The sequence below is a fragment of the Leucoraja erinacea genome, chromosome 17 (assembly GCF_028641065.1).
Source record: "Leucoraja erinacea ecotype New England chromosome 17, Leri_hhj_1, whole genome shotgun sequence".
NCBI classification, from domain to species: domain Eukaryota; kingdom Metazoa; phylum Chordata; class Chondrichthyes; order Rajiformes; family Rajidae; genus Leucoraja; species Leucoraja erinaceus.
The window spans coordinates 18,096,932-18,114,702 of record NC_073393.1 but is presented as its reverse complement, the minus strand read 5'-3'; the positions used below and the strand labels follow the sequence as shown (position 1 = coordinate 18,114,702).

Below are 17,771 nucleotides of genomic sequence, written 5' to 3'. Positions count from 1 at the left end.
ATCTGCCGAGTAACATCCTGCCAGGAGCACCAGGCTGTTGCCCAGAAGGGTTTCCACATTTTCCTTTCAGAAAGAACATCAGCAGCCAGTCCAGGCACCAGTGATACTATAGAAGTTCTTTTTCACCTCTCTCTCCTCACTGCATCTACCACTCATTTATAGCAACATTTCCCTGCATTAATTCTTGCAATTGAACTGCTTGGACTTCATGTAATGTTTATGTCATGGAATGGCTTAACATCAGAAAGAGAGTGGAGCTATTTCCAGCTACTGTTATTAATCTATCCTTCTGTTGAAAACAAGAGGGATAGCAGTTACGCTAATACAAACTTTCCTTATTCTCAGCTAGCTCCATTATGGACAGATGCTTAAATAAACACCATTTATTCTGCTGCTCTGGGAGCACAAGAATAAGAGCAGGTCCCTCAACTGTAAGCATTTGTTCCATTACTCAGCTCAATTATTACTGATGTGCATTGACATTTTATATATCTAGCATGGATTTGCAACTCTGAACATAATGACTAACAAAACTCTAATCGATCTCAACAATAATATTTTCAGTTAATGCATAACATGAACAGGAAAGTTGCCAACATAATCAAGGGCATTTTGCACCCCAGTCATTCCTTCTTCTCCCCTCTCCAGTCAGGCAGAAGATACAAATGTTTGAAAGCACATGTCACCAAATGCAGGAACAGCTTCCTCCCCATTGCCATCAGACTGAATGGGCTGGCTCATTTACCATAAACTAATCTTCCTAATTACCATGCATTTTTTTTAATCTGCACTTTTTCTGTAACTGTAATGCTGCAACATTATTTACTGCACTCTGATCATTTTCTCTTTGTTGCTCTTATGGAGATACAAGGAACAACAGATGTAGGAATCTTGAGTTAACTAAAAGTGCTGGAGTAACTCAGCGGATAATGAAAGCATTTGTGGAGAAAATGGACAGGAACGTTTCTGGTTGTAACCCTTCCTCAGACTCAAGTTACTCCAGCACTTAGCGTTTTACCGTTAACCTTGTATATGGCTTGATTGTAAATGAGTAATGTATGATTTGACTGGACAGCATGCAAATAAATTTTTCATTGTTTCTCACTCAGTACACATGACAAAAATAAACCAATTTCGGAACTGCTATTTAATTTCTATAACAATTATCTTACCACCCCCTTCTCCCACTGGTTGTTGCTCATTTCCTACGAACTGCAATGTGAGGATTACATTTAGACAATCGATGCAGGAGTAGGCCATTCGGCCCTTTGAGCCAGCACAGCCATTCAATGTGATCATGGCTGATCATCCACAATCTTTAAGAGCCCTTTCTAGTTCTCTGTTGAAAGTATCCAGAGAACCAGCATCCACTGCCCTCTGAGGCAGAGAATTCCACAGACTCACAACTCTGTGTGAAAAAGTGTTTCCTCATCTCTGTTCAAAAAGGCTTACCCTATTCTTAAACTGTGGCCCCTGGTTCTGGACTCCCCCAACACCGGGAACATGTTTCCTGCCTCTAAACTCTTAATAATCATATGTTTCAATAAGATTCCCTCTCATCCTTCTAAATTCCAAAGTTTACAAGCCCAGCCGCTCCATTCTCTCAGCATATGACAGTCCCGTCATCCCGGGAATTAACCTTGTGAACCCACGCTGCACTCCCTCAATAGCAAGAATATCCTTCCTCAAATCTTGAGACCAAAACTGCACTGTTTGAGAAGTCTGAAATCAGATACACATGTTTGCGAAGTGTCTGAAGTGAGCGATACATGTCCTCCTGATCCCAATAACAGTAACCTTGAGCTTTCAGGTTGCTATTTTGTTTCGGATGTTAAAATAAATGTGACTGGAGATTCAAATAATTTATTTTTTACAGACAAGAGGAATAGATGTAATAGATCGGGTAGACGCACACAGTCTCATGCTCAGACTAGGGGAATCTAGAACCAGAGGATATAGGTTTAAGGTGATGGGGCAAAGATTTAATAGGAACCCGAGCGGTAACTTTCTCACACAAAGGGTGGTGAGTGTATGAAACGAGTTGCTGGAGGATGTCGTTGAGACAGGTACTATCGCAACGTTTAAGAAACATTTAGATAGGTACATGGATAGGACTGGTTTAGAGGGAAATGGGCCAAATGCATGCAGGTGAGACGAGATGTAGAAGGGAGATGTTGGGCGATGTGGTCAAGTTGGGCCGAAGGGCCTGCTTCCACGCTATATGGCCAAGAAATATATGCAATAGCAGCATTAGCAAAGAGGTTAAGGTGGTTAGTCAACAAATTAAGTTGGATAGACAACTCCTTTTTATTACATTATGCTGATCCTGTGATTACTCTACATTAATATGTAGTACAGGGGCTTTTAATCTATTGACAAAGCAGTTGTCCCATTGCAAAGCATTTCAACAAATCTTACAAAGGTCATGTGCTGTTCACATGCGATTGCCAAGAAAACATTCCACTGTGTGATAGGAGCACGATCACAATCATCAAATTGTTTTATGCTGAAGATGGTCCAGTCTTGCAAACTCACTCTGCATCTCTGCTCCTCACATTTCCTATCCTCTCCAATTATATTTATTCTTGTATACACCCAAAACTCAGGCCCCTGTAACCTATCGTATAAAACCCATTGACCCAGATTCTAGAATTCCCATAATCTGCCTTATGTGAAATGCAACTAGCCCAGAATCCCCCATGTCTCTAAACTGCTCAGCACTGAATCTTATTCATTCTTGTCCTTGCTAACATTCACAAATTTCCTGATCTTCCACACAAGGTGAAAATCCTAATTCTGCACTGTCCCCCTTGCAACAGCAAATATGTTATTGGGAAAGGAACCTTCTTAGATGCACATCAATGTAGTGGCTGAGTGACTGAATAACTAATTTTTACTGTGTAAGTGTGCTATTAATCCAGTGACCTGGCTACAACCCACTAGGCCAACAGGATAATTTTAATTCAGTCAATTAAATAAACCTAGAAAAATTTAAAAAAAGATTCCGAAATGATGTTAAAACTAACACAGTTTACTCAAGTCCTTACGTGAAGTGAATCTCCTGAATGGACTGACCATGCCTTCAAAATGTGTGACCAGCTCAGCCTTCATAAATTGCTGAGCTAGCCACAGTTCAATGGTTTTTCAAGAAGGGCAGTAAATAATAGTCTATTCTGCAATGGCCACATTTAGTGAATGAATATAACAGAAAAGCATTAGAGGGTTTCCGATGAATAATGGCCCTCTGGAGTTTCAGCAAAGCTTATGGAACTACCCTGGCACAATCTGCATTGGCTGCAGAAAGTAGGGGAGAAAAGCGAGGAGATGAGAAAAAGATAATGACGGCAAACCTATTTGTAGATCCATTATGGTAGCAAAATTACACAATTTATAATGGCAATAAAGTACATTCTAAAATATAAATTCAATTACAGTGCAGACAATTACTTCAGAATTAATAGGTGCCTCGGACTAATAGAAATCTATTTCTTGCATAGATTTTCTGCCCAGAATAGATAACTGCCATCAGCAAAAAAACAGATCAGATGATTCAGAGAATATGGCTTGGGATCTTTGTGTAATTCTGTGAGATGGGCGGCGCGGTGGCACAGCTGTAGAGTTGCTGCCTTACTGGCCAGAGACGCGGGTCCGATCCCAACTACGCATCCCGACTATGTAAGGAGTTTGTACGTTCTCCCAATGATGACGCGTTTTGTCTGAGACGTACACGTTTGTAGGTTAATTGGTTTGGTATAATTGTAAATTGTCCCTAGTGTGTGTAGGATAGTGTAAATGTGCGGACTGGGTGGGCCGAAGGGCCTGTTTCCATGCTGCATCTCTAAATTAAACTAACAAATAAAGCACAGCAATGGTGCAGCTCACCCTCTGTACTCCTGAGTCATGATAGTATAGCTCAACTATTGACGACTAGAGGGCACAGGTTAAAGTTACGACATTCTGAATCAGAGGGAACATCTGAAACACAGCTGCTATCTCTCTGGTCAAGAGACTTTGAGGGCTGTTGATACATCATTCAAGAGGTGACTAGTTTCCTGTCAACAGCATTTATCACGTAGCTTTATAATTACCCTTAGATATTGTGTGGTCAGGTGAGTAAATTTTGAATGGCTACTTTGAACACGGAATCGCAATCCTCACCGTCAGGCCAGCACATAACTTCAATTGCACTCTACCAATTACTGACTTGTAACTGCCTTGATTACTCTGACTGGCATCAACATTAAACATAATACCTACATCCTATGAATAAATAAAAAGTCTTTGGAAGATTATTAAGAGATTACTAGACCATGTGGGGCCCGTTAGGTTGCGGGGTGAGGGGAGGGGAGGGTGGCGGCCTGCAGCGTCACACACACAATAACCAACCCCCACTCACACGGGGGGGGGGGGGGGGTGAGAGGGGTAGGGGGTGAGAGGTGGGGGGTGGGGAGAGTTGGGGGGGAGGGAGGGGGGGGGGGGGGGGGGGGGAGGGGGAGAGAGGGGGGGGGAGGGAGGAGGGAGGGGGGGAGAGGGGGAGGGAGAGGGGGGAGAGAGAGGGGGGGAGAGGGGGAGAGAGAGGGGGAGAGGAGGGGGAGAGGAGAGCGGGAGGGGGAAAGAGGGAGGAGGGGGGAGAGGTGGGGGGAGAGAGAGGGGGGGAGGGGGAGAGGGGGGGGAAGAGGGGGGGAGGTGAAGGGAGGGGGGGGAGGGTGGGGGGGGAGAGAGAGAGGAGGGGGAGAGGAGGTGTCAGGGGCGATTTTTTTGGGGGGGGGAGCGAGATGTGGGGGGGGAGACGCGTGGAGGGGGGGGAGAGGGGGGGGGGGAGGGAGGGGACCGGGGGGAAGAGAGAGTGGGGGGAGAGGAGAGGAGGAGGGGGAGGGGGGGGGAGAGAGAGGGGGGGGGAGGGGGGGGGAGAGGGAGAGGGAGAGGGGAAGATAGAGTAGAGGAGGGGGGGGAGAGGGGAGGAGGAAAGAATAGTTTCAGGGAGGGGGGGGGGAAAGGAGTGGAGGGGAGGAGGAGGGGGGGAGAGGAGGAGGGGAGCCGGGCTGCGAGCGGACTGCTGCGAGCGAGCAGGTGACGTCACTCGCAGAGCATGAACACAACGTGCAGCCATTGTGACATCATCGCGTCATCAGCCAAAGCCAGCCGAATTTCTAAGTTATTTGAGATTTTTGAACATTTTGATTAATCTCGAGAAATAATGCATGAATTTATCAGGTAAGGCGATTTTTGACTTCACGGGATAAAATCTCTACGGGAATACGTAAAAAGTTTACCATTAGAGCGTCGTTTTTAAAGCAGATGTGATAATCATTTGTATTAACAAAGATCGGACGCTGTGAACTGCCAACTACGTCTTTTCCCAGATGACCACAACTACATTTCCTATTGTAAGGCATTTTGTTGGCTCCCTGTTCAACGAGAGCCTACTTTCAGAACCTGTCCAATATCTCTCACGTTGATTACTCCTGTAATCAATACAAGACATATCAAGCCCGACATGCCTAAACAAACGCACACAGCTTTCTTTGATTAATCCATGCTTAATAATTTTATCTTGGGTTATGAGATCCTGTGTTAGAATAAAATGGGATTTGTGTAGGATTAGAGTAAATGGATGCTTGATAGCCAACTCGGACTTGGTCTCAAAACTCTATATTCCTGAACACCTCTGGGTACAATGGAATCATCAATCTCAGATTTACAATTAACTGACCTGACATCCAAAGTTTGTCAGTGGAAGAGCATTCCAATTTTATACCACTTGCTTAATGGAGAAGTACTGGATTTATTTCGCAAATTGTTTGACTGTAATCTTTTGGCCATGACCTTTCTTCCTAATTTCCCCAATCAGCAGAAATAATTGCCTTCAATCTACTGTATTGTTGCCCTTGATTCCACAAAAGTCAATCGGGTCAAACTCTAATATAAATTCTAGAAAATACACTTTTGTTTGTGTAGTGTTTTCTGATTATTTCTGTTCTGGTAAATCTGCAAGTGTTCCCTCCAACATTAATAAAAGCTTCCCAAGATGGGTGCCAGAATTGTTCACAGTCCCACAGTTATGGCCTAACTCGGGCTTTGTATACTGAGCAATTCACAATAGTTATATTGATATATAAAAGCAATTTGCCATTCGTCTTTTTGAAAATTGCATGTATCTGTTTGCAACATTTTAATAATCAATGCATGAATGTCCAGATCCATGGACATCATCTGCTGCCAGCTTTTCACCACGTAAAACCACTCTATTCTATTCTGTGGAAAACTATCCTGAACGCAATCCTGGAATTCATTATATCAGACATGGCTGTCTTTTTGCCCCAATTTTCCGGAAAGTTTTTGCATTTTGCAATTTAACATTTCATAGCTGCAACTACAGAGATTCTATATAACCTTGTTACAATCTTAAATCCTTTTAAATATAATCTCCTCATCCTGCAATTGTTTTATTGCCAGCACTCTCTAATTACTTGATTTTACCCTGATTCAGTGAGTTTGCTCACCTCCTGATTATTCACCTTTTAAATCTTCACGTAGTCACTCCCCGAAGTAAAATAGTAATTAAACCAAACTCTAGTTTGAAGTTTGATTGATTTTTTCTGCTTGAAGTATGCGCACATGCGTCCTGAGGCGGGCCCACAGTCAAACTTCTACGTCTCGTTACTTACGAATGTGACGTGCTCTTTCTTCAAAATGGTGGGTCAACTTAAACCTGGTAGTAGTAGTCACTTTCAGTTTTTTTTTTTTGCATGGCACCTTATCAATACGCCTTCTGAAAATCTAAGTACATCACATCGATTAGCTCCCCTTCACCTTAGCTCCAAGCACAAACTTAGGCCGATTGGTAGACTTGTCAAGCTTAATTTCGATTTTATGAATACATGTTAATTCTACTTTCATTTTCTGTATAGTTTACTATTCTACTACTATGACAAAATAATTCATAATCAAGCCAGATCTTGTTCTCCAAATGTGGAGCTTCCACTAATGCAGATCACACTGAATTTTAGCCATATTTCTTTTCAATAGCTATTTTGATTCCACCTTTCTAGCTGGGATTTTAGGGCAGGCTAGGAAACAAGCCCAATATACTCCTGATCTTCATGGATAAACATGGTGACTGCAATGCACTCGTGTCAAGCTGCGGGGGTTTGGATATTAAAATAAGGGCAAATGGATTTGCAATCAGAAAATTAGTAGGGCCAAGCAGAAGATTTTTATTAATAAAGCTGAATATCACTGACTGAAGAAAATGTATTTCACTCATTAATAATTAGAATTCATAAATGATCGGACCAGTAACTGTCATAGAAGATCAAAGAGATTCTACATTTGCAAATGTATGATACAAATACACTATCACTGAGAAATTAATACAGGGAGCTGCAGCAAGTATGATTTAGTAACATAATCAATGACTAATATAAATTTACTTCTTATGGTTTCACAGGTAGAGATTTTAATGGCATACTTTATTGATAAATGATCTGCCTTTCACAGCTAATTTCAGCACCTCAGAAAGCTTACATTGATAAAAAAATTATAACAAATGCTCAAAATAAATATCAAAATGATTTAAAAAATATACATTGAATTTTGTCAAGCTTAATTGTTAGCATGGAGAGGACAGATTATTAGTGCAGAAAGTGAAAAGGAACAAATGGTTTATGTTTGGGTTAGTGATATGCTACCAGTGAGCACCATGGGGATCAGGATCAGATAGATGACAGATTTAAAGGGAACACAATGGATTCAACTTCCCCAAAGACAGATGGGTGGGAAAGCCAGCTGTAAAAATGCCACACTTGTCTGCAAAAGGTTAGATGGGATTACATGAGTTTTTCAGGTGGTAGATAGAGAAAATATGGGTTCTTGCATGGGAAGGAAGATTGTCTTTTAAAGACTGAAGCTAACAGGCCCTGGGTGCACAGATGAGTTTGGTTCTGGTTCATGAGAAGTAGGGGCAAATGTTTGGAGAGCACCGTGGGCAATTTGGAATGCAAATGTTATGTTGCCCTTAATTGCACTGAGTTGATGTAGAAAAATGTAATATATCCTGCTGAGATTTCTGAAGGCTTTATTGCGACCTCCATTAGACTATGTTTGGTTTTGTCTCTCTGTTTAAATGCCATACTTAGAATCAGCAATTCACTGGTCCAATTCCTCCAAAGGGTTGTCTTATGAAAAAAGATTGAGTTAGGTTGGTCCATTCTCGTTAGAAGAATGGAAGGTGATCTCGATTAAGAGACACAAGATCTTGAGGAGGATTAACAAGTTAAATACTGAGAAAACATTTCTCAGCATGGAGAATGTAGCATTTCGGGACAGTCCCACTGGGGAAATCGACTTGAGGCGCAGGTCATTATACTGAATAACAGAGAACACTCAGTAGGCCAAAAGACTCACTCCTGTTTCGATTTCTTATGTTATGTTAATTAGTCTAAAGACAAACATTTACATCAGGAGCTAAGGATATAGCTGAAACTCACAAAGTATCAACTACATTATGTGAATTCTTGACAGTTAGTAACATTTTCAATCTAGGTCATTTCAAGAATTAAATGTAGTTTTCAATATAGATTATTTCAAGAATCTATATTTGTAGTTTTCTTCAAAATCATAATTGCCCCAATAAAGATTGGAATCAGAGTGAATTGGACTCAGATCTTCAATAGCTACGTAATTTTTAGAGGGAAACATAAAATATAGTTTAAAAAAAATCACACAATGTAAAGAACATGCCTTATTTCTCATTACAGGCTGCCTTAGAAGACAGTGTTACGGCTTATTTTAGAAGTGCCGGCCTCACTACAGTGTTTAAATTGCTTCAAAGGGCAGTTAAAATCCAATCATGATAGTGTGCTAGTTCGAAGCTGGGAATTGCAACAAAGTAAGCCAAACTTTGCTTGTTTTTTCATTTTTACTGCCTTTCAGAATTTGTGAAATTTATAAATCTCATGTATAATTTATATTTTTCTGTATTGTCTGAGGCTGTGTGTCTGTGATGCTGGCTGTTGGCAGGATATTCATTGTATCTGTGCCTCACTTACTTGTGCATGAGACAATCAACTCAACTTAACCTGGCCCAAGACTCCATCACTTCGACTGATATCTGAGGCAATGTAACATTTTTCAAAAAATAATTTCAGACTCTTTTCAGACTAATTTCAGCTTCCATCCACTGAATCATAAGCCCAGCAATTCAACCGTTTCCTTAGCTACATACCTTCTTTGAGATGGGGCTTTAGTCAAATTTGCAAAGCTATGGAATAAGCAACCACAGTGTGGCCTTTCCACATGCTCCATGTCAGTGTTTATCCCTTTGAAGGAAAACGTATTCCATTCTGAAAAGTACCGAGGATTTTCCACTTGTCACACAATGATTTGCACATCACCTTATCAGCTACTTGCATTGCCATGAAAAAAATTCACTTCAAACTAATAAATCTTTAAATGATATTATAAATAGAGCTCACTAATAGATGCAACTCGAAAAACTGCACAAGCTGTGCAATGCGAGATACGGCGAACAGAATACATACGATTCTTATTGCTCTACCGCAACAGTCATCAGCAACCTGTCAGGATTTATTTATTCCCCTACATCTCATCTCCTGGATTCCTCACCCATGTACCTCCTCTGAGCGTACAAGCACTGAATAGTGTCCGACTATCTGGCCAAGAGTGGGGGGGAGGGTAGGGAAGCATCACAGCCATGATTGATATAATGTGCATACATCAGGATTTGGATTGTTCCCTGGAAGTCAGAACCCTGGAAACTGCTGGCCTGGGGCCTCAGCTCAATAGTAAACCACAGCAGTGTTAACTCACTACAGACAAGGGTTTAAGAAGGTTGCAGGTAAAAACTGTACAGTTTCAACCAACAGTAAGTGCAGCCAAAAATAAAAAGTAAGTGATTTGTCCAGAGCTAATAAATGTCTAAGTGAATAGAGTTGATGTATTACCAAAAGCTGCTTTTACCTATAAATGGAAAAAAGTAAAATGCTCATGCAGAGTTGGTGCCATTAATATTTTTAGTTTGGCCTTGCAGAGGAATCTGCAACAGATTATTTTGCCAATTCTGGTCTTGTTCAGCCTAGGGGGTTGAGTACACGGATATGTACAATATGGACAATTTCAGGAACCAAGCCATGATTGAACTGCAGCAAATAATTCACATTAGCTTAGTTGGCCATTGCCATTGTAATTTAGCTTTTTCCATTGAGAGTAGGGAAGATTCAAACAAGAGGACATGATTTGAGAATTAAGTGACAAAAGTTTAGGGGTAACATGAGGGGGATCTTCTTTACTCAGAGAGTGGTAGCTGGCTGGAATGAGCTTCCAGTGGAAGTGGTGGAGGCAGGTTCTATTTTATCATTTAAACATAAATTGGATAGGTATATGGACGGGAAAGAAATGGAGGGTTATGGTCTGAGTGCAGGTAGATGGGACTAGGTGAGAATAAGTGTTCGGCACAGACTAGAAGGGCCGAGATGGCCTGTTTCTGTGCAGTAATTGTTATATGGTTTAGAGAAGGTTAGTGGCAGGAAAATCAGGGTGGGATAGGTGGGCATGTGAGAGAAAAGTTTACAGATAAAATAAGTATGAGGACTAGTGGACTCGATAGCTCAAATAACCATCTTCTATGCTGCAGGGAGATATCACACACAGAAACCATTTCTTTATAATTCCGTTAAGTGCAGAAGAGAGAGGGATGGAGTCGGTATTTATGGGATACTAAGTACAAATATTAAGAGTCCTGGAAAATATTATATCTCCACCCCCATAAAGTCACAGACCAATGCCAATATTATCCATGCAAAGTGAACTGCAATTCAAAGAACCGAAGGCCAACCTTTGTCACACCAAATAGATCAGACCACATGAGCAGCTACTCTTTCGGGAGGGCTGCAACTTGAAGAAATCACACTACATCTAATAGAATTATCATCTATTGCAGCAATGATGTGAAGATCCCTTGTGCTCAATATTAAAGACAAGAACTGTATCTCATTACAAAAGTGTTTTTATGCCACTGCTGCATACAAGGAAAAGAAGTTTAATTCAAATCTTTCATGAAACACTCCCGTCCTGCAGCGCTCACATGGCTTTATAACAATGCCTCGTAATATCCTCCTCATCATGTCTTACAGTTTCTACTGTGTTATGGGTACTGTTACAGTGCATGGACTTCAGGGCACTGTAAAATGAGCACACAAGGAACTGCCTCCATATTATGTTTTTTTTTACCCTTGCATGCTTACAAACTGATCATAGAAAGGGCTTAACATGTGAACACTGGTGTATTCGTTCCCAGTTGCACAACCTGAAAGCCACAGCACTTATTTTAGCTCACAGGACAAGGGTGTGGGCATCATCCGCAGATACATCAATGTTGTAATCCAAATCACTTCAAACAAGGACACTTAAGCCAGTGTGTTGGTCAAGGGATTGGTGTTAGATTAATATAAATGGAGATTTAATGGTCGGTGCAGATTGTGGGGCTTGTTTCAATGCTGTATGACCAGATACCACCTCAGTCAGATGTACAATACCAGAGCTGAACCACCCACAGAATCTGGGTGGATGACCAATTTATTCTCTGTTTTTGTTAGTTACGACTGGAGGAGCAAGAAGGATGAACACATACTTCACTGGGATTACTTTTGAAGTGTCATGGGAACTTGACAGTGTTCACTGAGAACAGTGCACGCAAGGCCTTGGTTTAACATCTGCAGTTCTGCTGCAGATGCAGTTCTATCTTACACGGGCCTTGGTTTAACATCTCCTCCAGAGGTCTGATGGTACAGTTGACAAGCTAGGCTGCAAAATCAATCATGCTTGAGGTTTCAACGTGCAAGTTTCTGACCCAAGGCTCGAGTCTTACCAACTGAGAGAAGCTCCAGGAAAACAAGCCAAGCTGTCAAGCTCACATGTTAAGATGAAAGGATACAATTTCTGGATGAGATCGTAGGCGTGCTTGTAGTTCTGTGTGAGGAAGCAGAGGGAGACTGTGGCGACAGGATTGTGACACCAGGAACGATACAAACTGCAGAACAGATTGCAGCTTTCCTGTAGATAACAAAATATAAGGAAAATATAATTTTCAAAAATCAGCATACAAAACATGGCATCTGCAAGTTATAGCTTCAAACTGTGGTGCTCAGTGCACTAATTTAGAACCACTGTGAAGCCCTCTGGTCATAACATAAAAAGGAACGTCGCTTTTAAACTGAATGTTAGAATACCATCTGTTGTGAAGATGGATCGCTGTTTGTAAATGGTCTTATTTTTAAGAAAATCAACCTTCTATGTATATCAAATTTATCCAATGGAGGTGTAAAGGGGAGGGTTGTGGAAATTAAATCTTAAAATTTTCAAATTCTTACAGTAAGCTCTACTCTGGTTATCCAATGATCATCTCCAGAATAATGATGTAAGGGAGTCACATTTGAAGCTGCCACCACCCCCACACAAAGTATTGTCTCCAAACAATCTCTTAGATAACCTGAGATCTAGCAGAACATGTTTTCTTCCTGTCCTCCAAGTCATTTAAATCCAAATGCCGCAAAATACATGATCACACACCCTCCTCATTACTGCGTGCAACTGCATCAAATCTGGTGCTCAGCATTGTTTAGCTATCTTGAAGAAAGCATCAGTTAAGTGAGTCTTTGGCCAGGAGATTTGAGATAGTCAATTTCTTTAAATTGGAATTTGTTTAAGAAGGAACTACAGATGCTGGAAAATCGAAGGTACACAAAAATGCTGGAGAAACTCAGCGGGTGCAGCAGCATCTATGGAGCGAAGGAGATAGGCAACGTTTCGGGCTGAAACCCTTCTTCAGACTGCTAAGTCTGAAGAAGGGTTTCGGCCCGAAACGTTGCCTATCTCCTTCTTTAAATTGGAATATTGAAGATTGAAATGATCTAATCGAGATAAAGCTGAGGGGGGTTTGATAAAGGAAGTACATGAAACTCCTTTCTATTGATTGGTGAGTTAGTGAAAAGGGCACTAAATTAACAGTCACCGATTAAGGGAATAATTTTCTTCAAAATACAAAGTTGTGATGACAGAAAAGACAAGTAGGTAAATACTAAGAAATAAATATGGAGAAAGGTGAGTAACTGTTGAAAAGTCATAAGTAGAAGGGGCTGACTGGCCTCTTGGCAGTGGGTGGTTGGTTGGTAGGTAGAGCATATGCCCTCCCATTTCAACCTGGACCTAATACTACATAAAAATAAAAAATGCCGACAACCCATAGAGGGCCAGGCAGCATCTGTAGAAAGCAAAACAAAGTCAATGTTTCATTCGACCTGAAATATTGGGAATAAATTTAATTTCTCTTTTCACTGATGCCGATAGGTCTATTGAATGTTTCCAGTATTTTACATTTTTATTTCAAATTTCCAGTATCTGTAGTTTTTGTTTGGATTTTCATACATTTACTATTTTTCAATAACAAGAATCAGCAGATGGAATAGGAAGTGAAAGCTGAGGTGTTGAGATGCCGAAAGGCAAACTCAACTTGGAACCAGGCATTGCAAAGGAGAAATTGAGGAGGCAGTCAGAAAGGACGATGATGTTGAGAATAAGAAACAGGAAACAAAAAGCTGCCATTTTACTGTTACTTGCCAAGGTAAGATCAATGGAGTCATCCTAATCCGCGAAATGGAGCATTTTGCATTGTCCCGACTATAAGTCAGGAAGTAAAATACCTGCATCACTTGACATGAACCTACTGACCAAACCTTATCTACACAACTATGCCCAAACTGTGAGCCAAAGAGGTGGCCCTCACCATTGTTCGCAGGTCCTTCAGCTGATTTCGAAGCTGGAACAGTTCAGTCGATGTTAAGAGAATGGAGTTCAGCGTTTGGACCATAGTTGAAGCAAATTTCAGGTCTTCTTCCCAAAGTAGGATTTCAGCCATGGAATGGAAGATGTTCTCGGCATTTAACAGGAGACACAGCTGTCTGGGGATTGAAAAGAAGCGCGGTGAAAATAGCTATCAGTACCACAAATAATTAAATTGACCCACTTAACATAATCAACTGGAATTTATGGAGCACTTTTAATGCTCAATGCACTTTACATGACTAGTCAGAGACAACTTAACTTTGCCATTCATTTGACTTGGGATTAAATGCTTGGTCAGTGCTTGTGAGGGGATTTCCAGAGGAATTGGAGGAGACAAATGCACATAGTCAGAGGAACATACAGTGTATTCAGAACTTATTCAGACCCCTTCAATTTTTCCACATTTTGTTACGTTACAGCCTTATTCTAAACTGGATTGAATTCATTTTTTTTATCATCAATCTACACACAATACCCCATAACAAAAAAGCGAAAACAGGTGTTTAGAAAATGTTGCAAATGAATTAAAAATAAATAACTGAAATATCACATTTACATAAGTATTCAGACCCTTTACTCAGTACTTTGTTGAGGCACTTTTGTCAGCGATTACAGCCTCAAGTCTTCTTGGGTATGACGCTACATGCTTGGCACACCTGTATTTGGGCAATTTCTCCCATTCTTCTCTGCAGATCCTCTCAGGCTCTGTCAGGTTGGATGGGGAGCGTCGATGCACAGCTATTTTCAGGTCCCTCCAGAGATGTTCAATTGGGTTCATGTCCGGGCTCTGGCTGGGCCACTCAAAAACATTCACAGACTTGTCACAAAACCACTCCTGCATTGTTTTGGCTGTGTGCTTAGGGTTGTTGTCCTGTTGGAAGGTGAACCTCCACCCCAGTCTGAGGTCCAGAACGCTCTGGAGCAGGTTTTCATCAAGGATCTCCCTGTACTTTGCTCCGTTCATCTTTCCCTCGATCCTGACTAGTCTCCTAGTTCCTGCCGCTAAAAAATATCCCCATAGCATGATGCTGCCACCACCATGCTTCACAGTAGGTATGGTATTGGCCAGGTGATGAGCGGTGCCTGGTTTCCTCCAGACATGACACTTGGCATTCAGGCCAAAGAGTTCAATCTTGGTTTCATCAGACCAGAGAATCTTGTTTCTCATGATCTGAAAGTCCTTTAGGTGCCTTTTGGCAAACTCCATGTGCCTTTTACTGAGGAGTGGCTTCAGTCTGGCCACTCTACCATAAAGGCCTGATTGGTGGAGTGCTGCAGATTCAGTTGTCCTTGTGGAAGGTTCACCCACCTCCACAGAGGAACTCTGGAGCTCTGTCAGAGTGACCATCGGGTTCTTGGTCACCACCCTGACCAAGGCCCTTCTCCCCCGATTGCTCAGTTTGGCCGGGCGGCCAGCTCTATGAAGAGTCCTGGTGGTTCCAAAGTTCTTCCATTTAAGAATGACAAAGGCCACTGTGCTCTTCGGGACCTGCAATGTTGCAGAAATTGTTTTATACCCTTCCCCAGATCTGTATCTTGACACAATCCTGTCTCGGAGGTCTACCGACAATTTTGAGTGTCATTGCAAATGGTCTGAATACTTCTGTAAATGTGATATTTTAGTTATTTATTTTTAATTACTTTGGAAAAAATTCTAAACACCTGCTTTCGCTTCTTCATTCTGGGGTATTGTGTGTAGATTGATGATTAAAAAAAAAGAATTTAATCCATTATAAAATAAGGCTGTAACGTAACAAAATGTGGATGAAGTGAAGAGGTCTGAATACTTTCTGAATGCACTGTAGACTCTTTAGGAACATAGGCTGGGGTGGGTTTCAGATACTGGGTGGAGTGGAATGCTCCATAGAAAATGAGAACAACTTAATTAAGCAGTTCAGTATCTGCAATCCACCTGCAGAACAAACTTATGGTAGACACTGTTGCAATGATATGCACCTGTGAATAAAGATGTAGGTGAGGCAACAGGGAGTGCTGCAATCAACAGCTCCTTCCTGTCAGTGGTATATACCCTAACATACCATCCCCCAAAATACAGGATATGGTGCCTATGGTGACATGCTGCCTGCTGTGTGAGCACAATCGACTGAATTAACTGGAACGGGGAGAATAATTCATCAAAATATGCCTCATTTTAGTTTAGATTATTATTGTCACGTGTACCGAAGTACAGTGAAAAGCTTTTCCAGTCTATCCAGTCAAAGAAAAGGCTAAACATGAATTACAATCAAACCATCCACAATGTACAGATAAAGGATAATTAAGTTTCCCTGCAAAATGTTATAATACATGCTAAGAAATATTGTAAATATTATGGAACTACAACCTATTTTGCTAAGTTCTCTGTGGTGTTAAGGCACTTTCTCAGTCACCAGAGCCAAACCAAATCGAAGATAAGATTGACCATTCAACTTTGACAGAGGAACAAAGGAATGCATTAGGTTAAGAAGGGTCTCGACCCAACATGTTACTTATCCATGTTCTCCAGAGATGCTACCTGACCTGCTGAGTTACTTCAGCATTTTGTGTCCTTTTTATGCATTAACCAGCACCTGCAGTTCCTTGATTCTACAAAGGAATGCACACAGAGCAAGGAAGAATAAGAGGGGACCAGGGAGTCGGAAGATAGATGAGAGAGATGAAGGAGAGAGATACAAAACAATTGGAAAGGGCAAAAAATAACCAAGAAAGTAAGTTTCACTCCTGTTCCCACCTGGTGGCCATACTTTGCTGGTAGGTGAGCAGGTCCAATCCTTCCCCCACCTCTACACTTGCCAGATTCACCACCAGAACTGTCATAATACTTGACAATTATTTGACATATCTGCCAAAGCTAACTTTTTATTCAGGGTAACTGTATATTGGGCATATTTAAATAGGTCAATGCTATTCTGATTCTGGAAGTGGCTCCATACCAGATATTGTTAAAATATTTTCTGCATCAGAAAGCTGACTGAAGTGAAGGGATTTTTCATGGAAGTATAGTTCAGGCTCACTTTGATGCCAAACACGTTGAATGAATTGTAAAAAGACACAGTAAACCTCTGTTGGCAATACAATTTACATAAGCGCTGGTGGCAAAACGCTTCCTTAAATAGGGAATTATGAGGAGTTCAAAGCTTTGCAAGTTAACTTCTGGATCAGAAAGATAAAACCCATACAAGTGGAATTTCATTAAGCAATCTCCTGATTAACCCGCAAAACTGCCAAAACACAAAAATAAGTGACGCAATTACGTGAGGGCGGATTTGAAATGATGTCTAAATATAAGTCTTTAGATATGAATTAAGATTCTTCATAATCGTTTACGTGGAGCTGTGTAAGCCTCCAGTCATCTCATCACCGGTCTAATACCAAAAACCATCAGTAATGTGAAGTTCATTAACTTCCACAAACTCATTTTAAGTCCTAATTATCTTTTCTATCAAAGCCAGTTGACTCACTATGATTCCCAATTTAGAAACAATCTAAGTATCACAGAAGACTGGAAAAAATAATATATATTGCAGATTTTATATTTCCTATTTTGTGATCTAATGGCAACGGACTTTTAAGAAATATGAGGCTAGGTAATGTAGACACAGAGTCATACAACATGAAAACCGTCCCTTCAGCCCAACTTACCCATGCCTACGAAAATGCCTGATCTATACAAGTCCCACTTGCCTGTGTTTGACCCATATTCCCCTAAATGTTTCCTATCCATGTGCCTGTCCAAATGTCTGTCAAATGTTGTTATAGTACCTGCCTTAACTACCTCCTCTGGCAACTTGTTCCATATGCCCACTGCCCTCTGTATGAAGATGTTGCTCCTCAGGACCCAATTAAATCTTTCCTCTCTAACCTTAAACCTATGTCCTCTAGTTCTTGATACTCTTACTCTGGGTAAAAGA

At 41.1% G+C, this 17,771-nt stretch overlaps 1 protein-coding gene across 2 annotated transcripts in view; it reads right to left on the bottom strand.

Annotated features, from left to right (window-relative positions):
* Window positions 1–17,771, bottom strand: part of vac14 (vac14 homolog (S. cerevisiae)) — a 214,195-nt gene that overhangs the window by 41,936 nt on the left and 154,488 nt on the right. For both annotated transcript variants that reach the window (XM_055648696.1, XM_055648697.1), the window contains exons 16-17: window positions 13,802–13,976; window positions 11,954–12,072 (exon numbers count right to left, since the gene is read on the bottom strand). In XM_055648696.1, coding sequence (XP_055504671.1) covers window positions 11,954–12,072; window positions 13,802–13,976 — 294 coding nt within the window. The remainder of the gene's footprint in view (window positions 1–11,953; window positions 12,073–13,801; window positions 13,977–17,771) is intronic.